A 23349-nucleotide genomic window follows, 5' to 3' on the forward strand; every position below is an offset into this window, starting at 1 on the left:
GCCACTTCGAAGCCAGGAGCCAGGTGCCTCTTCCAGGTCTCCCACGTGGGTGCCGCCACAGGCAGGAAGCTAGGTAGGAAGTGGGGCCTCTGGGATTAGAACCAGTGCCCATATGGGATCCGGCACATGCAAGGCGAGGACTTTAGCTGCTAGGCTACTGCACCGGGCAGAGGCTGTGGTCTTTGTGATGGTGACCTGGAGACTGAAGCTGGGGGCCAGTCCCCTGGGCAGCCTCTTCCCAGCCAGAAGGTGTGGCTGTGAGTGTCCCTTGGGGGCTTGAGGCTCCTGGTGAGTGGGCCTCGCCTGGTGCTTCTGCTGTAAACCATGGCTGGTCTGATGTCCTTTGTGCAGGCGGGCCCTGGCAAACCACCTAGACTGATGCTGGGGAAACAGCAGTGCTGGAGGCTTTTCCACAGTGAGTCCTGATGGGGTGGTGATGAAAGTGACAGAGCTGATTGTGGTTGCTGTGGTTTGTGTAGTCAGAAGGAATTCCCGGCAGGAATCAGGTGTGTATTCTTATGTGATAACACAGGGGAGTTCAGTGATTTGCAAAGGTGTGAGCAGAGTGTGTGGCACTCAAGAGAGGGTATGGCCTTGGGAGAGGGGCTGGGACTAGGGCAGGGAAAAGGGGGCCCTGACAGGAGCTGTGACCATAGGTAGAAGGAGTAGTTGCTGCCCACCTGAAGCACTGGCGATAGGTCCTCAGACCCTAGGCGCCCCAGACTGGCATCTACTACAAGAGCCTCATGTCGACTGAACCCAAACGTGAACCCGTTGCCAGCTGGTTCAGCCTCAGGGAACGAAGGGGGATGCTGATCTGTAAGTTCAGGCCTACAGCTTCCTGTGTCATTTGTCGTGGTCCTCATACCCCATGGTTATTGAGCACTTGCCTTCCCAAGTGCTGCACCTGCTTCACATACTCCTTGGTCACCTCCGTCAGGAAGGCATTGTTGTAAGTCCCAAGCGAGATACAGAGTGCAAGTGGCTTGTCCAAGGCCACATAGCCCCTGTAGGGACTGGACGCTCTGCCAGATTTACAGCCCTGCCTGGAGTCCCGGCCCCACTCCCTGTTCATTGGAACCTGCCTGGGGCTCTGATTGGCTGCCTGGGGACGTTGCCCCTGGCACTCTGACGCAGGACCTGGGTGTCCCAAGCAGCAGTTAAGCCTGCTCTGACACAGTGCCTGCCCCGAAGGTCACATTTGGATTCTACTCCTTCTCGAGGGCAGCCATGACGTATAGATTGGCTTGTAATTTTCCACGTTTTTCTATCCATTTGCACGTTCATGAACAGATGAAAATGCATCCGTGAAAAGGCTTTCCCTTAATTATACATGTTCTTGAACTAGAATTTTCCCATTTAGTTGTATTCTAAATTTTTTTAAGAACTATTTTTATTGCAAAGTCAGATATGCAGAGAGGAGGAGAGACAGAGGAGGATCTTCCATCTGATGATTCTCTCCTTTATTGGCCGTAATGGCTGGAGCTGAGCCAATCAGAAGCCAGGAGCCAGGAGCTTCTTTTGGGTCTGCCATGTGGGTGCAGGGTCCCAAGGCTTTGGGCTGTCCTTGACTGCTTTCCCAGGACACAAGCAGGGAGCTGGATGGGAAGTGGAGCTGCCGGGATTAGAACCGGTGCCCATATGGGATCCCGGCGCGTGTAAGGTGAGGACTTTAGCCACTAGGCTACTGCACCAGACCCTAGTTGTATTCTAGATAGCTTTTTATATTACCACATATAAATCCCACCTCTTTTTTTTAAAGATTTATCTATTTTTCATTGGAAAGGTGGATATACAGAGAGGAGGAGAGACAGAGAGGAAGATCTTCCGTCCAATGATTCACTCCCTAAGTGACCGCAACGGCTGGAGCTGAGCCAGGCCGAAGCCAGGAGCCAGGAGCTCTTTCAGGTCTCCCAGGCTGGTGCAGGGTCCCAAGTCCTTGGGCTGTCCTCGACTGCTCTCTCAGGTCACGAACAGGGAGCTGGATGGGAAACGGGGCTGCCGGGACTAGAACTGACGCCCATATGGGATCCCGGCGCGTGCAAGGCGAGGACCTTAACCAATACGCTATCGAACTGGGCCCAAATCCCACCTCTTTTTAATAAATTTGTTTGAGAAAACAGAGAGCTACCATTCACTTCTCAAATGCTCACGGAGTATATAGTCTATAGTTGGAAGCTAGGAACCCCAATCAAATTTCCCACATGGGTGGAAGGGACCCAGCCATTGAAGCCATCACCTGCTGCCTGCTAAGGCCTTCATGAGTGGGATGCAGGAGTCAGGAGTTGGAATTGGGCATTGAGTCCAGGCCCTGTAAACTAGGATGCTGCTGTCTCAGCTGGTGTTGTCTTAACCACTATGCTCGGTACCCACCCCCAACTCATTTCTTTTGATTACCATGTGGTCGTCATTACTTTGCAGGTACCTCATGATGGACATGGATGACCACAACTGATGATCATGTGGGTTGCTCCTGGACGTTGTGTTACAAGTACTGGGGTGCAAGTGTCCAAGTCACACATCCTTGTGTGCCTTGTTTACTACTCTGGGCTGGATTCCTGGGAGTGGAATTGCTACTAGGATTACCACTGGGTTCATTGTCCTCCAAGAAGTGCACCTGTTGTGTTCCCGTGTGGCTTGAATGGCAGCCACTGATTTCCGCACCTTCCCGGACACTGAATATTATCCTTTGCATTTTGCCAGTCTGCTGGTTTAGTGAGCGTCCCAGACAGATGTGGCGGTCACCCTATGGTGGCTCCCTGGGGTCCTGGGAGTAAAGTCCAAGCTTGGTTTCGAGGTTAGATGGATTGTGCACTTCTGTAGGTAGTCTACCTGAGCTTCCCCATGGTGGAGCTGAGGGTGGGAGGTGTGGTGTGGACAGCAACTCTCTCTGTCTTCCTCTCCTCCTTCCCCTCTAGCAGGGAAAGCCCCTCCTTCCTGGTTGCATTGTGAAGTATTTAGTCCCTATTGTCAGATACTAAGTTTCTCTCCACCCATTATAATGATACTTTGATTCTCCTTGTTCATTCACTCATAAAGTAGTCATTTGTATCAAATGCCTGTTATGCAGCAGGCATTGCGGTTTTTATTTTTTTTATTATTATTTATTTATTTTTTTAAGATTTAGTTTGAAAGGTGGAGTTACATAGAGAGACATGGGGCTGGTGCAATGGCTCAACTGGATAATCCTCTGATTGTAAATGCTGGCTCATGTCCTGACTGCTCCACTTCTAATCCTGCTCCCTGCTTATGGACTGGTGAAACAGAGGAGGCTGGCCCAATGTGGGCCAGGTTCCTGCTCCCATGTGGGAACCTGGAAGAAATTCCTGGCTCCTGACTTCGGATTGGATCAGCTCTAGGTGTTGCAGTCATTTAGGGAGTGAAGCAGCAGATGGAGCATCTTTCTTTTCATTTGTTCTCGCTGTAGGTCTGCTTTTCAAATAGGAATAAAGTGAATATTGAGAGAGAGAGAGAGAACACGAACCTAACGAACCTTCCATGTACCACTTTACTCCCCAAATGGCTACAACAGCCAGGCCTGGGCCAGGCTGAAGCCAGGAACATGAAACTCCATTCAAGCCTCTCGTGTGGGTAACAGGGGCCCAAGTATTTGGGTCATCTGCTGCCTTCCCAGGTGAGTTAAGCAGGGAGCTGGATCAGAAATGGAGTGACTGGGACTTGGACCAGCACTCATGTTAGTGTGCTTTGCACATGGTAGCTTAAATGGCTGTGCCACAACAGTGGCCCATACCTTGACACCTTTATACATGTAGCTTTTTCTATTTGGAGGTTTTGCAAATTATGTGTTATTTGAAAGGCGTAGAGACAGAGACCTTCCATCTGCTGCTTCAGTCCCTGAATCCATGTCACAGGGAGAGCTAAGCCGAAGCTGGGAGCCCAGCACTCATTTAGGTTTCCTGTGAAGACCTTCCTAGTGGCAGGGACTCAAGCACCTGAACCATCCTCTGCTGCCTCTTGGGGTGCCTGTTTATAGGAAGCCAGATTCCATGTGGAATTTCTGGGATTCAAACCAGACACTCTGATAGGGGAGACAGCTGTGCTGAGTGGTGACTGAAGCTGCTAAGCGACACACCTGCCTTCTTTTCCATATTTTGGAAGGTTCTGGGGTGCTTTGGGGCAAGTGTGTGTGAGGTGCAGGGACACAAAGTAGAGCAGCTATGCCTGTCAAGCAGCTGATGCACCAGGGAGGATGTGTCTCCCCAGATGGAGGTTACGTAAGGGTGTTACGCAGACCATGCTGGCTGATACACTATCCCTGGCCTCTGGGTGTCCACTGTGGGCTGGACTTTGATTCCTTTGCTGGAGTGAAGATTGAATAACTTCTCAAGGTCAGCCAGGAGAAGGATGGGTAGGTAAGCAGGCAGCTTGCAGAGAGGAGCTGGGACTCCTGTCTGTTGGAATAACTTACTTGTCCTTCTCCAAGCCACCAGTGACCACTTGCAGGTTGGTCCTTCCTGGCCCTGCCCCTCCCTTTTCTCCCCACTCATCCTTGGCAGCCTAATCCCTGGGACCCTGGGTTCAGCCTTTGCCCGGCAGAAAGACTCGTGACGCTGTCTTCCCTGGGCAGCCTTTTTGGTGTCTTCCCCGTGTCATACTGCTCTGCCTCACCGCTGGTGTCTAGAGGCTGGATCTGGAAAGCAAGGGGGGCTGGATACTGCAGATGCAGATGAGCTCCGGGAGCTGCACAGACCTGCTGATCTGGAGTGGATCCCCAGGGAAGGGGGACTGGGAGAGGCCGGGCCTGGATTCCACTGCCAAGTCACTTACCCTGGCAGGGTTCAGTGAGGAAGCAGGAGTCAGATTCTTTCCTGAAGTTCTCGGAGATTGTTATCTTCCAGAAGATTGCTCCAGTTACGGGTCCTGAGAACTGGGAAAATATGCATCCTCTGGGTGCCCTTGAGTTGTCAGGGCTTTTTAGAGAAACAGTGCTGCATCAGTTGTGTCAGATAAAAGCAGCAGGGGTGTGGGATGTGTGTGGGTGCACCGAGAGCAGAAGGGGATTCCGTTAAGGGGTCAGGCATCCTTCTGTGTTCCAAGGTGGTGGAGTTCCAGGTCCATGATGGTTCGTATGCTGATGTTACAGCGTCCCAGGTCCTCGATGCTGGGTCTCCTGTGCACACTGCTTCTGTATGGTGCTGTGGTGGAATGAATGCTTGCCTGGGCAGGTGCACATCTCCCTGAGGGGCTGTGGCTGGGCAGATAGGGAAGGACTGACACATGCCAGAAAGCAGCATCTGGACAGGCTGGCAGGGGAGGAAATGCCCTGCCTTGTGGGCAAGTTCTCTTACCCGCAACTGGTACCAGTAAGTGGGGGGTTGTGCACTTGAAGGAAGGGAAGTCCTCTGCCTCAGAAGAGTTTAGCCATATTGGAGCTCTGCCATCCCCACTCCCTTGACCTTAGCAGTAATCTCCTTAATGGTTGATGTTTGCTGGGGAGGGGGGTGGAGTGTGTTTTGACAGGTGGCTTTGCTCTCTGGGTTTCAAGGATTAGCAATGAAAGAGGGCATTTGGGCAGCGTTCAGTCATGGGTGTGCTGCCTTTTCCCTGGGGAAGGAACCAGTGCACATATGAAGGGTGCTGTGATGGGGACAGGGTTGGGTCCTGTGGTGTTCTTTCTCTGGGATCAGGGGAGAGTAGAGCTGGCAAGCCCTGGCTGCTGAGGTATGAAGAGGGCTTAGGTGACTCAGCACTGGTCCAGCACTCCTCCTCTGCCTGCAGGCTGCATTTGTAGCCTGCCTGGGGAGGGCACAGCACTACAGTGGGCTGTAGGGGCTTTCAGAGGTGCTGGCCCTTCTGGCTGAGTCAGTGCTGTGGGGGTGAATGTCTGTTAAGGTCCTGATGCCTGGGCGTGTGTGCCTGCAGGGTTTGGGAGGGAGGAACAAGCTGGGAAACCAGTTTTCAGACTTGGAAGATACGAGATTTGGGCAACCCATCTTTTCTGCTGTGATCCTAATGTGGGTTGAGCTGCCCATGGTTCCAACCTGGTCATGTGCAAGAAATGACAACAGCAGCAACAAAAATAGGACAGAGTAAACAGCTCGCTGCGCTTCTCTGCTCTCACGCAGAAGCGAGCTGGGAAAAAGATGAGAAGCTCTGTGGAAAGTAGGAGCATGTTTTTTTTTTTTTTTAAGATTTTATTATTATTGGAAAGCTGGATATACAGAGAGAAGGAGAGACAGAGAGGAAGATCTTCCATCCGATGATTCACTCCCCAAGTGAGCCGCAATGGGCCGGTGCTGCGCCGATCCGAAGCCGGGAACCAGGAACCTCCTCCAGGTCTCCCACGCGGGTGCAGGGTCCCAAGGCTTTGGGCCGTCCTCGACTGCTCTCCCAGGCTACAAGCAGGGAGCTGGATGGGAAGTGGAGCTGCCGGGATTAGAACCGGTGCCCATATGAGATCCCGGGGCTTTCAAGGCGAGGACTTTAGCCGCTAGGCCATGCCGCCGGGCCCAAGTAGGACCATGGTTTTGCAGTCTGGACTTGTGACGGTCTGCGATGATTTTGGTTTACAAGCGACCTGGTACACCATGGGCTCCCTGCCAGGAAACGTTCAGGCCTGGGTCCCAGCTTCCCCCTGTGATACTGACCCCTGGGGTCCTCTGAGCTACCTTTTCAGTGGGCTCTGGGGCACCAATAACTGCAGTGTGTGTGTGTGTGTGTGTGTGTGTGTGTGTGCGCGCGCACGTGTGTGCACATGCCAAGCCACCCCCAGTATGTGCAATCGCACACTGGTGTATGCATATCTGGTATGTTCATTGCAGTTTACTTTGTGAAGGGACAGGAAATGACAATTGCTCAGGAGTGACCCTGTTCCTTCTGGACCGAACCCAAAGGCTGCTCCTTAGGAGTAAGATTTGAATTCTGTGTGTCCAGTCTCTCAGAACAAAACCTTCCAGGGATGTGGTGTAAATAAGGATTATTTGAATGACCTCCTCTCTCTGCCCCCCACTTTTTTTTTAAGATATATTTATTTGAGAGGGAGAGATTTTCTATCTGTTGGGTTACTCCCCAAAAGCCTCACGGCTGGGCCAGGCCAAAGCCAATAACCTAGGTACTTGATCCGTCATCTGCTGCCTCCCAGGCTAGTTAGCTTGAAGCTGGATTGGAAGTGGAGGTGGGACTTAATCTCTGACATTCTTGTGTTGGATGTGGGCATCCCCGGGGGCCAGCTAGCTGACTGCCCTCTTGCAGGACGCACCCTGACAGTTGGGTTTTGAATAAACACTTAAAGTTAGGTTTTCTGCAGGATGTACTGGGATTTCTTTTCCTCTGAGGTGCTGCCCCCAGGTGAGGAATGTGGTACCTTCCATGTGGGCTCCTATCCAATGCAGTGTGAGAAGTTGGGTTCGCCTGGTCCTTGTGTGCCATGCCCCCTGTGTCTGTTGAGTGATGGAATCTGAGTCTTAGAGGAAATATGTAGGCAAGAGAAGCCCCAATTTTGTCCAACACTTGCTGTGTCCTAGCAACTGACATTCTTATAGAAGATAGGTTTTATTGGCACAGGGGCTGCAGTTTAGCAAAACTGACTCACAGAGTGTGTCCTTGACAATTAATTTAGCTAACACCAACTCTTGCTGTGCCCCAGGCTGCCTCAGCACTAGAGGTGCTGAGCGCAGGAGGCCGATCCTTGGTTCACAAGGATTTCCTGGGGCCTCCATGCTGGCTGCACACAGAGGTGCCAGCCAGCATGGGCTACTGGAATTCTTAGCATTAAGCACCTTATTTTTTTAATTGGCTGTTAATTACATCTCATAATTTTATGGATGGTAAACTAATTTCCATAATGACTGACATATGTTTTTCCTGGTGGTTCTTTTATTACAGCAGAAGATGGCTGTGCCTCCTACGTATGTCGACCTGGGCAAGTCGGCCAGGGATGTGTTCACCAAAGGCTATGGTCAGTAGGGCAGGGAGAGGCCCTTCCGGTTGGCTGTTCACCCGGGCGGTGTGGGAGACCTGGGTCAAGTAAGAAGCTGGGCTGGGGGAGGCGTGCTGGCCGTGTACTCTGTAGTGGCAGCCCTGGGGGGAGTGCTGCTGATGAGCAGACATGGGTGTCTTCTGTGCGGGTGTAGCTGCAGTGGAGTGTGGCCTCTGAACAGAGTCTGCTGCGCCCATGAGCCGGGTGGCTGTCTCTGCGGCTGTCAGGCACCTTCCTCTCCTGCAGGGAGCACGGGTGGGTCCGTGTGGGGTCTGCACCGCTCTGCCTACACCCAGCATCTTTAAAGAGTGTGTCCAAAGGGCTCTTAGGTGGAGACACTGTTCTGGGCTTCCTTGTTTGGACCTGTTAACAGCAATCGTCTTCTTTTCTTAGGGTTTGGCTTAATAAAACTTGATTTGAAAACAAAGTCCGAGAATGGATTGGTAAGTTGGCTCACTCACACAGAACATGGGTATTTACTGTTGACTGAGTAAATGTCCTGGCGTGCCTAGCCAAGCCAGGCTTTTGGGGATTGTGCTGGTCTGTGGTGATCGCAGTCATGGTGGCCTCTGCCTGATGGGTGGTCCACACTGATGATCCCCAAATCAGAGAAATGACATTAGCCCTCGTAGAGTCTCAATCTCCCTGGGGTCTCTTATCCTTAAAATTTACCTGTGGTTAACCACATAAAGATTATTTTAAGAAATCTTAGTGATTTCCCTTATTTGTTTCTTTGGAAGAGTGACAATGAAAGACGTGCAGAGAGCTTTCCATTTGCTGGTTCACTCCCCAGATGGCTACAATAGGCAGGGCTGGGCCAGGCTGAAGCCAGGAGCTTAGGTGGCCTTGGGCTGTTTGCTGCTGCTTTCTCAGGCATATTAATAGGGAGTTGCATCAGAAGCAGAGCATTCAGGACTTGAACTGACGCCCATGTAGCAGGTGACTGCTCAGGCCACTGAGCCACAGCGCCAGCCAGTGGTTCCCCTTGCCTTGTGTGCTTGTGGTTGTTGCTGGCAGGAACAAATCAGGGCTTCTTGAGTTACTGCTCTGTCAGCTCTGTGCGTGGCTGGAAGGCAGCATGGAGGGGGAGCTTCCTCCTGGCAGGGTTCCACTCTATTGCCCCCATGTCTTTCTGTAAATTTCGAATTGTGTATCCAGCTGCTGCCACCACACTTTGGGGTCTCACTGTTGGTAAAGGCATGGAGTGGGTGCTGGGGGTGCCGGCTACGACTGACTCTCTCTCCCTTGTTTGAAGGAATTCACGAGCTCGGGCTCAGCCAACACAGAGACCACCAAAGTGACAGGCAGTCTGGAAACCAAGTATAGGTGGACCGAGTACGGGCTGACGTTTACAGAGAAATGGAACACCGACAACACGCTGGGCACCGAGATCACCGTGGAAGACCAGGTACGGTGCCCGGAGGAGATGGGCCTTTGGGAATACACACCTACTCTTCTATCTGATCCCTGTACTCACTACCCAATTTCTTTGCCTCTCAGCTCGCACGTGGACTGAAGCTGACCTTTGATTCATCCTTCTCGCCTAATACCGGGTAAGAGTCTCTTTCCCTCACAAGGACTTTCTGTGATGGCGAAGGGATCAGAAGGTGTGGGTGACCAAGGGTTCTAGGGATGGAGTTGACATTACCAGTAAGGGAGCCTCTGAGACTAGGATGTTCCAGTTGTGTGGTTTTGCTGGAGTCCCAGGACGCATTCATGTCCATACGTTAGTGGACTGCACTATAGTGAGCACTACGTGGTCCGGGACTGGTATTTCTTGGACAGGTGTGTTTTTGAGTGTCTTGCTTCCTGTGCTGGGCCTGGGCCCATCTGGGCATCTTGGGGATCTTAGACTATGGGTGATAACCCCTACCCCACCAACCTGCACCAGAGGGTCTTCCTTTCAGAGGGCCCACGGTTCACCAGTGTTAGTGCAGATTCTGCTAACATCTGCCTGGTCTCTGCCAGGAAGGCTGCAGATTTGTGGTTGAATAACAATTGCATTTTGTCTGCACGGGGCTGTTGGTGGTGGGGGGTGGCTTAAGACTGAAGGAAGGCCAGCAGTGACACTCAGGAGAAGCAGCTAGCTGTTGGCTTACTGCTCAGGGCCCTGAACCCTAAGGGTCTGACTGCAGGGTGTGGCTTCTAGGCCCATGCTTGGTGACCCAGGGCCTCGGGCACTGACAGAGCAGGCTTGTTAGTTATTGGAATGCTAGCAGGCGGGGCAGAAGGTATGTCCATGTGCTGCTGCAAGTGACTAGAAGGATCCATCTTTGCAGTACACACTCGTTTTGTTCCACTCGGAGGGGTGATTTACTAACCCTGGGAAGGGTTGTGACCTGATGAGGCATGTACTGGATTTTATTTTCTAGATTTTAGAAATTAAGATAAAATGCACATGTAGAATTTACCATCTTGGCCACCTATTAAGTGTGCAGTTTAGTGGTAATGATTAAGTTGTTTTTTGCCATTCTGTTTTGTTTTCTTCTTTTCTCTCTCTCCTTCCTGTTTTTTTCCTCCTCCCTTTCAAGGGAGGATATGCTGAATCTGGACCCTGTGCGACCTGTGGGGTGACCCCAGGAGTCTTGTCAGCTGGGGATCCTGCTGTTTGGAGAGAAGTCTTTCTGGAGCCTCTCTTCTCTCGTTGGCCCTCTGCTGTAGCATCTTCTGCCACTCGGAGGCCTTTTTGCTTGTCTCCTTCCCCCCAGGCTCCCTGCCGTGGGCAAAGTCCTGTTCAGGTTCCCCAGCATGTCTGAGGGTTTAGGCTGACACTAGAGGACATGCCTGCATGGAAGATTTGCCTGCTGCCCTGAGGTGGCAGGCTTTGGGATTTCTAAGGGATTTCCCGTCAGTTTTCAAAGGTTTGCGGAGACTCTAGGGCCTGTAGTAATAAACACAGGAAAGAAAGAAAAACCTGAAAATAGTACTTCAGATTCCCTCAGAGCCTTCACTTGGCCTTTCTTGGTTAACATAAAGCAAATTACACTGCCGTCCCATGGTTGACTGACCTGCTGTCCTGCTGCTGCTCCTGCTAGCTCATTTGTGATCACATCTAGGGTTCCACGTTGCATTTAGGAGTTAGGTCTCCTTGTTGCCTCTAATCCAGAACATGATTTTGCCTTGTCTTTCCCGGCTCTGACACATCTGAGGAAGAGCTGTCCAGTGGAATGTCCTTTGCTTCCTTGTGTGTGGACTCGAGTTCTGCATCTTTGATAGCTTCAGAGGTGGTGCAGCTTGGTCCTCCTCCATGCACCACAGCAGGAAGAGCATGGTAGCATACCCCGTGCTGGCTGCAGGACTGAGCCAGGCTGAAGCCAGGAGCCTAGATCTCCCTCTGGTTCCCAGTGTGCAGTAGTGGGGGTACCATCTGCTGCTTTTCCAGAGGTGTTAGCAGAAAATGGCATAGGAAGTGAAGTGGTCAGGACTTGAACCAGCACTTTGATGTGGGCTGTTGGTGTTGCAGGGGGTGGTTTAACCTGCTGAGTTGGAACATCGGCCCCCTGGTGTTCTAACTTTATTGCTCTTGTAGAGCAATGGCTTCCAGGTCTCTCCAGGAAAGCCACTGTTTTCTTCTTGGTGGTGAGTATCTTGTGTGTTCTGTTTGTTGTACTATTTTCTCTCACAAATAGTCCCAGCCATTGGTGATTCTTTCAAGCAACAATTATGTTTGGCAAATGGTGAATTTCTATTGTTGTCCTTTTTCACTGATTTGGAATTCTAATTTAGGGAAGAGCTGTCCCTTCTCCTCCATTTGTTTATCTGTATTAGCTTGGATTCATGGATATGGCTTTAATCCTCAGGGTTATAGTCTTACTAAAATTTATTTTGTTGCTCAAGTTGCTGCCTGTGGCACTGCTGGAAGCTCCTGCAGGCTGGCATCCTGTGTGCATTCCCCCGGTTCCACTCCTTTTGTTTGCTTCTTTGTTTCTAGTTTGAGAAGTTGTTCTATCTTAGAGGTGCTCCTCCAGCTGCTGCTACCAGCTGTTTCGCCCTGGAGAATGACGTGGGTAAGCTCAGCCTGAGGGTGCTGGGCATATGTGTTACTACCTCTGAGAATTCAAGTTTCGGTGCCTCCTGTTGAATAGGGAAAGGATTGCTGACTTTCCAGAGCAGCTGAGGACGCAGCCTGGTGCCTGGAGGTGGCTGGCTGTGGGTCACAGCTGGTGAGGCTGCAGATCTCGTCAGGGACCGACACCCGCCCTGGATACCTGCCCGGGCTGAAGTCTGCTGGGTCACAGCACAGGCACACGTCTCTCAAGTGCTTGTCAGATTAGCACCACTGTTTCAGTAGCTTAAAAAAATCCCCATTATCTGGACGGAGAAAAGACTCCACAGCTGTGAGATGCAGCCACAGGAAGAGCAAAGCCCTGGGGGGGCAGCTGAGCCCTGGGAGGAGGGAGCTGAACCCAGGACAAGGCTGAGCCCCTGCAGAGGACTGAGCCCTGGCCCCAGCACTATCAAAGTCCCATGAGATGGTGGGTGGGGCAGCCACTGGGCATAGACCCTGCCACAGGCATCATGCATTGTGGGTACGGCAGCTGTTATCTGTAGGTTGGAGGGACCCTGATTTGTATATTTTTTGGCTCCCCTCCCTTTCTTTAACTGTTGGATTTAAAAAAAAAAAGATTTATTTATCTATTTGAAAGGTTGAATTAGAGGGAGAGAGAGAAAATGAGAGAGAGATTTTGTATTTGCTGGTTCATTCTGCAGTGGTTGGTGCTGGTCCTGGTTGAAGTCAGGAGCCTATAGGTCCATTCAGGTCTCCCACGTGTGTGGCAGGGGCCCAAGGACTTGGACAATTTTGTTTTACAGATTTATTTTTATTTAATATTTATCTTTAAAAAGATTTTATTTATTTATTTTTATTGCAAAGTCAGATATACAGAGAGGAGGAGAGACAGAGGAAGATCTTCCCTCCGATGATTTACTCCCCAGGTGACCACAGTGGCTGAAGCTGAGCTGATCCGAAGCCAGGAGCTAGGAGCTTCCTCCAGGTCTCCCATGCAGGTGCAGGGTCCCAAGGCTTAGGGCCGTCCTTGACTGCTTTCCCAGGCGACAAGCAGGGAGCTGGATGGGAAGCTGGGATGCTGGGATACAAACCGACACCCTTATGACATCCTGGTATGTGCAAGGCGAGGACTTTAGCCACCAGGTTACTGTGGCAGGCCTAGATAGATTTTGTTTTTGATTGGAAAGACAGATGTATAGACGGAAGGAGAGACAAAAAGATTTTCCATCTGTTGGTTCACTGCATTGGCCGTAACAGCCAGAACTGAGCCAGTCAGAAGTTAGGAGTCAAGAGCCTTTTCCAGGTCTCCCACATGGGTGCAGTGTCCCAAGGTTTTGGGCTGACTTCGACTGTTTTCCCAAGCCACAGGCAGGGAGTTGGATGGGAAATGGAGCAGCGGGGACACGAACTGGCACCTGTACAGTATCCCAGCATATGCAAGACAAGGATTTAGCCACTAGGCTGCTGCACTGGGCCCTATTTGGGCATTCGTGACAGTGGTGGTCCAACCTGCGGCAGCATAATGCCATGGCCCTTTCCCTCCCATTTTAGATGTCAGCACCTCAACGGCCATCTTCCCAGTCACTTTACCAAGCTGGGTGCCAGTTGGTTACCTGGCCAAAAATCCAGGCTCGTTCCCCTCAAGAATGAAGAGGCCAAAATAGACTAATTTAAGATGTTTCTTACTGGAAGATAAGCTGTTTGGCTGTTCCTACTTGCCTGCAAAGTTTGCCAGATGGATACAGAAGCAACATGAGCAAAATTGAGGTTATTTGGGAAGTGTGTTAGCTTCTTTTTCCACCATGACCTCAAAAATTGTCTCATTGAGAACTTAGAATGCTGAGCCTTTAATATTTTTTTTTATTGTGGAAAATATCACTCATTTAAAAGTATAAAGAAAGTATATTAAATCCTCATCTTGGGCCTGGCACGATAGCCTAGTGGCTAAATCCTCATCTTGCATGTGCTGGGATCCCAAATGGGTGTTGGTTTGTCTTCTGGCTGCTTCCACTTCCAATCCAGCTCCCTGCCTGTGGCCGGGGAAAGCAGTCAAGGACGGCCCAAAGCCTTGGGACCCTGCATCCGCTGGGAGACCCAGAAGAGGCTCCTGGTTCCTGGCTTCAGGTCGGTTCAGTTCTGGCTGTCGAGGTCACTTGGGGAACGAACCAGCGGACGGCAGATCTTTTTTTCTGTGTCTCCTCTGTAAATTTGACTTTCCAATAAAAGTAAATAAATCATTTTTATCGGAAAGTCAGATATACAGAGAAGAAGAGAGACAGAGACAAAGATCTTCCGTCTGTTGATTTACTCCCCAAGTGGCTGCAACAGCCGGAGCTGAGCCAATCCAAAGCCAGCAGCATCTTCTGAGTCTCCCATGCGGGTGCAGGGTCCCAAGGCTTTGGGCCGTCCTCAACTGCTTTCCTAGCTCACAAGCAGGGAGCTGGATGGGAAGCAGGGCTGCTGGGATTAGAACCAGCGCCCATATGGGATCCCCGTGTGTGCAAGGTGAGGACCTTAGCCACTGGGCTACCGCGTTGAGCCCAAAAATAAATAAATCTTAAAAACAAAAAGAGGCAAAATCCTCATCATGTTCCTCCTGCTGGCTTTGTAATTGTCAGCTCACAGCCAGTCATTCTGTGTCTGCTAGAAACAAATCACTTCTACACCTGCCCCTACCACTTTGTTTTCAGGGAAGGGCAGCCCTGATTGCATCTGTAAATACCTGAGTGTATATTTCTGGATGGTAAGTTGCTCTAGAGAGAAGCAGTGCTATGTTTTAATCTACTGCTAATACGCCCTGATGACACTCATGTTGCCCGAACTTCGAAGCCCTTGGGTACTTCTGCAGGTTGGTTCTGCCCTCTTCTGACCCAGCCCTTGCAATCTCTGATAGATGCTTCAGGCTCTGCTTTTATATTCCACAGTCCACACCTCTTGTCCAGTCAGCACTGTTCGGTTTGCAGAGAAAGTGGTCTTCAGAGTTCATCGCCTGGGGCTCTGGGTGAAGCTTTCAACATGCTGTGATGGAAGGGCTGGGTGGACAGGGCTGTGCGTGCCATGGGGCTGTGAGCAGAGGCGGTCCCCCCTCCTGCGGCCTCTGGCAGGGGTGCAGCTTGCTCTGGGAGATGCCTGGGTTGCAGGTTTTGTGTTCTGCGTGTTCATATTTGGCAACAGACATGGTGATCCATCGTACACATGCAGTGGTCATGGCTCAGCTCTTGAGTAACAGGCAGCAGAGGTGCTGAACCGGTTCCAGACTCAGATCCGGGATCCTCGGGCTGGACCTGGGGCCTGTCCAGATACCTGCAGCTTGGTGGCTTCCCTGAGTGCAGGGTCTGTGGCCTCGAGGAAATGCCAAGAAAGCCACTGTGCTATTGAGTTTCCTTAGAAGAAATCAGCGTTTTGTCATTTTCCCCCACAATGAGAAGATAATTCTCTCCTTGAAGGTTCTGTGTCCAGGTAGCTCTGTCCTTGTCTGCTGTGTCCTGTCCACAGGCGTGGGTGGGCCTGCTTTGCAGTGACAGGATGGCATTCTGCCACGTCATTGCCATGTCATTCTGCTGCATTGAACATGGGGGCAAGAGGGTCGGAGAATGTCAGTGAGACTTGCCTTAGGGCCTTTTCTGCCTGGGTTCTTCATTTCTTTGGCATTTTTCTGCCAACTGGATTCCACTGGAGTCACGTGCTTAGAGTGGCACAGCAGCTTAAGAGAGAACTGGGGTCCTGACCCTCTCCCGCACCCCTATCCTGCATCCTTCACACTGGGAGTGAAGAATTTTGTGTCTTGACTTGATTCTACCAGAGTGAGTTTGTTTTTATGTTAGTATGATTGCTTTTCCTTTAGGAAAAAAAATGCTAAAATCAAGACGGGGTACAAGCGGGAGCACATCAACGTGGGCTGTGACGTGGATTTCGACATCGCCGGACCCTCCATCCGGGGTGCCCTGGTACTGGGTTACGAGGGCTGGCTGGCTGGCTACCAGATGAACTTTGAGACTGCGAAGTCCCGAGTCACCCAGAGCAACTTTGCAGTTGGCTACAAGACCGATGAGTTCCAGCTCCACACTAATGTGTAAGTGTGTGTGTATGGAGTTCGAGGAGCATGTGTGTGTGGGGAGGGGGGAGAATGTATTTCATTTTTAGCTTTTTAAAGATTGACTCACTGGCAAGGCAGAGGGACCGAGAGAAGGAGAAAGAGATAAAGGGAGCCCCTTTCCACCTGCTGGTTCACTCCCCAAACAACTGCAACAACAGTTGCAACCAGGACCTCCATCTTGGTCTCCTGTGTGGATGGTGGGAACTTAGCCATCCTCTGCTGCCTCCTGGGCGCATTAGTATGAAACTAAATTCGAAGTAGAGTAATTGTGAATTGATCCTAAGCACTCTGACATGGAGAACAGGTGTCCCACGCAGTGACTTAACTTGCTGTCTACAGCGCCAATTTTCATTATTTTTTAAGTCTCTCTCTTTTTAAAGTGTATTTATTATTTATTTGAAGGGCAGAGTGACAGAGACAGAGATCTTCCATCTGTTGGTTCACTTCCCAATGGCTACAGCTGCCAGGGCTGGGCAGGCTGAAGCCAGGAATCAGGAATTCTACCTTGGTCTCCCTTGTGAATGGCAGAGGGCCAGGCACTATTTTCTTGGGCTTATTAGTGGGAGCTAGGTCATAAGCAGAGCAGTTGGGACTTGAATCAACTCTCTCTCTTATGGAATCTGGTATCCCAAGCAATGGCTTCATCCTCTGCGCTATAGTGCTGACCTTCTAAGTCCAGTATCTAATCACTGCAAAATGAGTTTGTTGTCATTCAGCAAACAAAATGGCCAGTTAGTGTTTTTGTGTTTCCCACCTGCTAATTTCCTGAAATGTCTTAAGGTTTCTCTCTGTCTCTTTTTTTAAAGTGTATTTATTTGAAAGACATAGTATCAGAGAGACAGGAAGAAATTGATCAGACCCAGCATGATGGCTCAATGGCTAAATTCTCACCCTGCAAGCACCAGAATCCCATATGGGTACTGGTTTGCTCCACTTCTCATCCAGTGCCCTGCTTGTGGCCTGGGAAAGCAGTAGAGGATGGCTCAAAGCTTTGGAACCTTGCACCTGTATGGAGACCTGGAGGAAACTCCTGGCTCTTGGCTTCAGATCGGCTCAGCTCTGTCCATTACAGCCACTTGGGAAGTGAACTAGTGGATTGAAGATCTTTCTGTGTCTCTCCTTCTCTCTGCAAATCTGCCTTTCCAATAAAAATAAATACATCTTTTTAAAAAATTGATCAAGAAACTTCTGTCTGCTGATTCATTCTTCAAATGTTTGCAATCACCAGAAGTCGATCAGATTGAAGCCAGGAGCCAGGACCTCCTTCCAGGTCTGTCATGTGGAAGCGCCAACATCTGCTGTCTGTAGTGCTGGCTTGGCCTGGTGCCCCACATGGCCTGCTTGGGTTCCTCCTGTTGTGTGAGCCCTGTATGTCACTGCTGGTGCACGCACAGTGACCGCTCCAGTGCAGCGGGAGTGTGGTGTCCGTGTGCAGGGGTCCTTCCCTTTGCTGGGCCCTGGAGGTCCTCCCACAGTTGTTAACTGTGGAGTGTTGCCACAGCCGACAGCCAGGAGGTGTGCATCATCATGCGCAGTGTATTCTCTGCAGCCTGGGGAGTTTGTAGGTTTAGCTTCTGGCAGCATGGAGAGGAGAATAGGTTCCTGATGAGGTTTGGAGTCTGTGACCAAGTTTGAGAGTCAATTTGAGTGATGATTTAGATTAAGGAAGCAACATTGTTATCCGTGAAGGTTCCATTTCAGTTCTAAAGGAATTGGCAGTAATGGAGTCCAATGTTACCAAGTCTTATTCTTTCCACTAGAGGTCACTGTAAACTTAGAGGTGTGTAAACTAAGTCTTTCATTGCAGGCAGTGTTCTATGGAATCCTTACCATGAATTTAGAATTTGAGTTTTTTTATTTTTTATTTTTATTGGAAAGGCAGATCACATTTACGGAGAGAAGGAGAGACAGAGAGAAAGATCTTCCGGCTGATGATTTACTCTCCAAGTGACTGCAATGACTGAAACTGCCGATCCAAAGCCAGGAGCCCGGAGCCTCTTCCGGGTCTCCCACATGGGTGCAGGGTTCCAAGGCTTTGGGCCGTCTTTGACTGCTTTCCCAGGCCACAAACACAGAACTGGAAGGGAAATGGAGCAGCCAGGATACGAGCTGGCTTGCAATCCTGGTACTTGCAAGGCGAGAATTTAACTATTGAACCATTGCACTGTGCTGGACCCCAAAATTTGAGAATTTTTAAAAGCTGAAACTTCCTAGGAGAATGATTGAGGCTGGCCCAAGTCTTTAGGCCCCTCCATTCATGTAGGAGACCCTGAGGAGTCTCCTGGCTCCTGGCTTCAGGTTAGCTTAGCCCAGCCCCAGCAGTTGTGCCATTTGAGAAGTGAACCAGCAGATGGTTCACTCTGTCTTTCCTTCTCTCTGTAACACTGCGTTTCAAATAAAAATAAAGTAAGTCTTAAATCTCTGAAAAAAAAAAAAAAAACACGGGGGAGGGGCTGGTATGTGGTATAGTGGGCTAAACCTCTATACTGCAAGAGCAGACAGACTTCCATAGCAGAGTGGAGGTTCAAGTCTCGGGTGCTCTGCTCCTGATCCAGCTCCTTGCTAATGTGCCTGGGGAGGTGGTGTGACGGCCCAGGTACTCGGGCTCCTGCCACTGATTTGGGGGACTGGTATGGAGTTCCAATCCTGGCTGTTGCAGCTTAAGATTTATTTATTTGTTTGAAAGACAGAGGCAGGGAGACAAATCTTGCATCTGCTGCAATGGCTTGCACTTTGCTGGACTCGTTCCAGAGGCTGGGGCCTTTATTCAGGTCTCCCCGTTGGATGGTAGTGATCTAGACACTTAGGCAGTCTTCCATTGCTTTTTCCAGGTTATTAGCAGAGAGCTGGAGCAGAAGTGGAACAGCAGGGACACGAACCACTGCCCAAAGGGGATGCTGATGTTGTGGCTTCACCTGCAGTGCAGCAACTCCCAGTTCCCAATAAATAAATCTTATTTATTTATTTATTTATTTATTTATTTAGAAAGTATTAGAGTCTAGGCAAGCTTCAAAGCTACGTGGTGCCAGGAGCATGGTTATTGGTTTTTTGAAATTGCAGCATTAAAATATTTCTTAGATATTTATCAAAGGAGTCTCTGCTCATGTTTATAAGCTCAGTACAGAAGGAACGACCTGACCTCCTGCAGCCTACTCATCCTGGCTTCCCAGTGGCAGCCCCTTCAGTCATTTTTGTTCTTTGTGTCACTAACGGTGGTGGTGGAAAAGAAACCACTCAGAATCCCAGTGCCCTAGCTGCTACTTTTGCTTTTGAAGGGGTGTTTGGAAGCAAATGCCAAGTTCCCTGCAGCTAGAGCGCTGCACCAGGTACCCCTGGGTGTTGCCAGCAATGGCTGAAATACCTTTTTCTTTCTTCTGAACCTTCTAGTCCCAAATTGGTCCTCACTGGGCATTCTGTACTGTACTGCGTGTTCTGTGAAATGTGACAGTTTTCTGCCTTGCTCAGTACCAGCGATGGTTTCACAGCCTCTTCAGCATCCCTGCCCTCTGCCTGGGCCAGCCCACCTGCTGGGACAAATGAGCATGTGTGCTGTGCTTGTTTGCAGGAATGATGGAACAGAGTTTGGTGGCTCCATTTACCAGAAGGTGAACAAGAAGTTGGAGACTGCAGTCAATCTCGCGTGGACGGCGGGAAACAGCAACACTCGTTTCGGGATAGCAGCCAAGTATCAGATCGACCCTGATGCCTGCTTCTCGGTGGGTCCTGGGAAAAGGTGACAGACTTCTGAAATGCAGAGTTGGTTGTGGAGATGGAAATGTGAACCATGGAATATATTTATTCCAATCTTCTTTCTGTCTAGGCTAAAGTAAACAACTCCAGCCTGATAGGATTAGGATACACTCAGACCCTAAAGCCAGGTATGTGTTGTTTGTGTGCGCAATCACTTATGTGTCTTGAAACATTGTGGTGCTAGCTTGTGCTTTGTTTTTGCTTCTAAAGTGCCTGTATAATATATTGTAATTGAGGGATGTGTAGAGTTTTATAATTCAGCCTTTAGAAACCAGTGCTGGCCCATTTATAAAACACTCAGAGAGTATGAAAAATAGGAACTGGAAGAAAACAAGTGGCCTAGCAACCATCTGTTACATTTTTGGATGTTTTGGATGATTTCTCTCATTCCTTTTTTTTTTTTTTTTTAAATATATGTTTTCCATAAGACCCAGGCATTCTGCAACTTTTTAAATTCTTACTGGAAAGGCAGATTTTCAAAGAGAAAGAGAGACAAAGATCTTCCATCTGCTGGGTCACTCCCTAAATGGCCACATCGGCCAGAGCTGATCTCATTTGACACTAGGAGCCTTTAGCTTTTTTTGGGTCCCACACACGGTGCGGGATCTCAAGGCTTTGAGCCGTCCTCTGCTGCTTTGCCAGGCTGTAAGCTGGGAGCTGGATGGGAAGTGGAGCAGCCGGGACATGAACTAGTGCCCACATGGGATGCTTGCGGCTAGAAGATTAATTAGCCTGTTGAGCCATCGTACCCCCCCCTTTTAAAAAAGGAGTTATTTCATTTATTTATTTGAAAGGTAGAGTTATGGAGAGAGAGAGAGAGAGAGAATGAGAAATACTTTTTTTTATCCACTTGATAAGGTTCATGCCTTCTGGATGCAGTGACCAGAACAGGGCTGGTCTCAGGAGCCAGCAGCTGCCTTCTGGTCTCCCACATGGGTGCAGAGGCCCAAGCACTTGGGCCATTTTCTGCTGCTTTGCCAGGCACATTAGCAGGATGCTGTATCAGAATGGAGCAGTTGGGACTGGAACTGGTGCCTGTGTGGGATGCAGGTGCTACATGCAATGCCATCACCTGCTGCGCCAGCCCCTCTTCCATCCTTTTTCAGTGTGTGTCCAGTGTTTGATTACCCTCGTGTAGCAGACTCTCAGGGACTGGCCTCTAAGGCATCCCAATTTAAGACAAGGCACCAGGTGAAGGCATTGGCAGGACTCCTCTGCACAGCTGGTAACAGTAACTCATGTTACGTTGAAACTTTGGGAGGTGATAGAACCTTTGAACCCTGATATTTGAAATCCAAAATCAAGCTGCTGGAAAAAGCAGTTTGTTTAAGCTTAAGATTACAAGGTATTCCCTGGCATCAAGCTACTCCAGGGGAAGGCAGCTGATTGCGTGTGTGTGTGTGTGTGTGTGTGTGTGCGCATGTGTGCTGTGAATATGAATGCTCAGAGTAAGGGGTGGGAGTTGATGATGTGGTGCCAACAATGGAAAGATAAACTACAGCAAGGGAACTGAAAAGGAAAGTGTGAATGCAGAAGTGGATCTGAGCCTGCTTTCTGTAGAATGATTTATAGTCGTTTCATGAGCTCGGTGATGCCTGTTGGTAAGATGGCATTACGTCATAAGGCTCCAAGGCATGCATGTGGTTGGGTCCCTGTTGGTAACATCTGCATTTGGGGCTCATCACCTTCTCTTTTCTCCCATTTTGCCCTTTCCCTTCCATTGCTGTTCCTGCTGCAGGTATCAAGCTGACCCTCTCGGCTCTGCTGGACGGCAAGAATGTCAACGCCGGTGGCCACAAACTTGGTCTAGGACTGGAGTTTCAAGCATAAATGAATACTGTATAAGCATTTAATTTTAAACTATTTTGCAGCATAGCTACCTTCAAAATCTAGTGTACCTTTTGATGTTGTCTGTCTGGGATGCAAGAATCGCTCAGTATCACGTTAGACCTCCAGGTGAAGGATGACTCAGCTTCCAGGTGTTAACCCTGCAGAGGTGCCAGAGAAACTTGAGTCCAAGGAAAAGTCCACACAGCCACAGACTTGAGGGGTGGACCCAGTGAGTCCCCTAGAGATGCCAGGTTTCTTTCTTTCTCTCTCTCTCTTTTTAAATCTAGAAATGGATGCAAGTGGGAGCTGATCATGTGTAGGCACTTTGTAAATCCATACTGAATAAATGAATGAAATTGTGACTACCTGAATATCAAACCTTGGTTTCCCAACCCTATTAGCGAGAGGCTTGTTGTTGGATAGTGTGTGTACAAACTTATCCGAAAAGGACTTTTTGAGACAGATCTTCATGACCGTTTCCCACCCTGGTCCATCATCACCTCTTTCACACCAAAAGTAGTTTGCTGGGTGTAGTAACTCTGTCTTTCGTGCCATTTTGGGGTGGAGTAGGTGGATGTGATGAAGCCAATAATTCACGACTTAGTTCCTTTCTGTGTTGCTCCAAGTATGAAATCACTTTTCAGTACCTCTGGCTGCACATGGGACAGAGTCGGTGTGATTGTAATCCTTTGGTGACTACACCCGGAATCTCAGTTGGACTTCTATCGTATTCTCACCACTCTATTTTTTAGCAGTTTCAATGGGTACATTTTAGAGTCTTCCATTTTGTGTGGAATTAGATTCTCCCCTTCAAATGCTGTAATTAACATCACTTAAAATAAAACTTGAATGAAATATTGGAACCTCAGCTTCCTTCTATTGTCCTTAATAAGTAACAAGGCATTTTTTGGACTGGCTATTTGTCCTCACTGTGTGTGTGTGTGAGTTATGTATTATTGCTTTCTCTTGCTGCATAAAAAGTTATCAAAAATGCTTCAAACAGCACCCGACAGCGAGTGTATGTGCACTGCTCACTTAGGGTCTCGCAATGCTGACATCACTGTTGCAGGCTCATCTGGGTCTCCTCTAGAGCTGCTGGGTGCTCTTCCAGGTTCACGTGATTGTTCCGTGGTAGGACAGAGGTCCTTGCGTGCCTGCTGGTTGTCAGCTAGGAGGTGTTCCCAGCACCCTGAGGCCACCAGCGTTCCTTGCCACTCAGTCCCTTCCATTTCCAAACCCAGCAACAGAAAAGTGTACAGGTGTTGAGTCCCTCTTACCATTGGAATCCCCACAAGAGGGAGCCCTTTCCCTTTTCAGGTAAGGCAAACAGAAGATAAGCTCCCTTCCTCAAAGTTAATGATGGGAAAAATGATTTAGTCTCAGGCATATGATCCCATTGGATTCATAGGTTCCTCGTGGTGGGGGTCAGTTGAAGTCCTGCCATTTATCCATCAATGATTGATGATACGTGGATAAATACAAAGAATCGTAATGAGGGCCCAGCATGGTAGCCTAGTGGCTAAAGTCCTTGCCTTGCATGCGTCAAGATCCTGTAAGAGTGCCTATTTGCATCCCGGCTGCTCCACTTCCCTTCCCTTCCCTGCTTATGGCCTGGGAAAGCAGTTGAGGATGGCCCAAAGTCTTGGGACCCTGTACCTGCGTGGGAGACCCTGGGGCTCCTGGCTTCAGTTTGGCTCAGCTCCGGCAATTGGGACCACTTGGGGA

General features: G+C 49.6%; 1 protein-coding gene across 1 annotated transcript; it reads left to right on the top strand.

Moving 5' to 3' along the window:
* The first annotated feature begins 396 nt into the window (after positions 1–396).
* Positions 397–22492, top strand: VDAC1 (voltage dependent anion channel 1). Its single transcript, XM_058677532.1, has 9 exons — positions 397–415; positions 7846–7918; positions 8333–8382; positions 9195–9347; positions 9440–9492; positions 15793–16020; positions 19610–19760; positions 19865–19922; positions 21533–22492. The coding sequence occupies exons 2-9, from the start codon at positions 7852–7854 to the stop codon at positions 21622–21624; spliced, it is 852 nt and encodes a 283-aa protein (XP_058533515.1). The 5' UTR covers positions 397–415; positions 7846–7851; the 3' UTR covers positions 21625–22492.
* Positions 22493–23349: the final 857 nt, after the last annotated feature.

Source organism: Ochotona princeps, chromosome 19, assembly GCF_030435755.1.
Source record: "Ochotona princeps isolate mOchPri1 chromosome 19, mOchPri1.hap1, whole genome shotgun sequence".
Lineage (NCBI taxonomy): Eukaryota > Metazoa > Chordata > Mammalia > Lagomorpha > Ochotonidae > Ochotona > Ochotona princeps.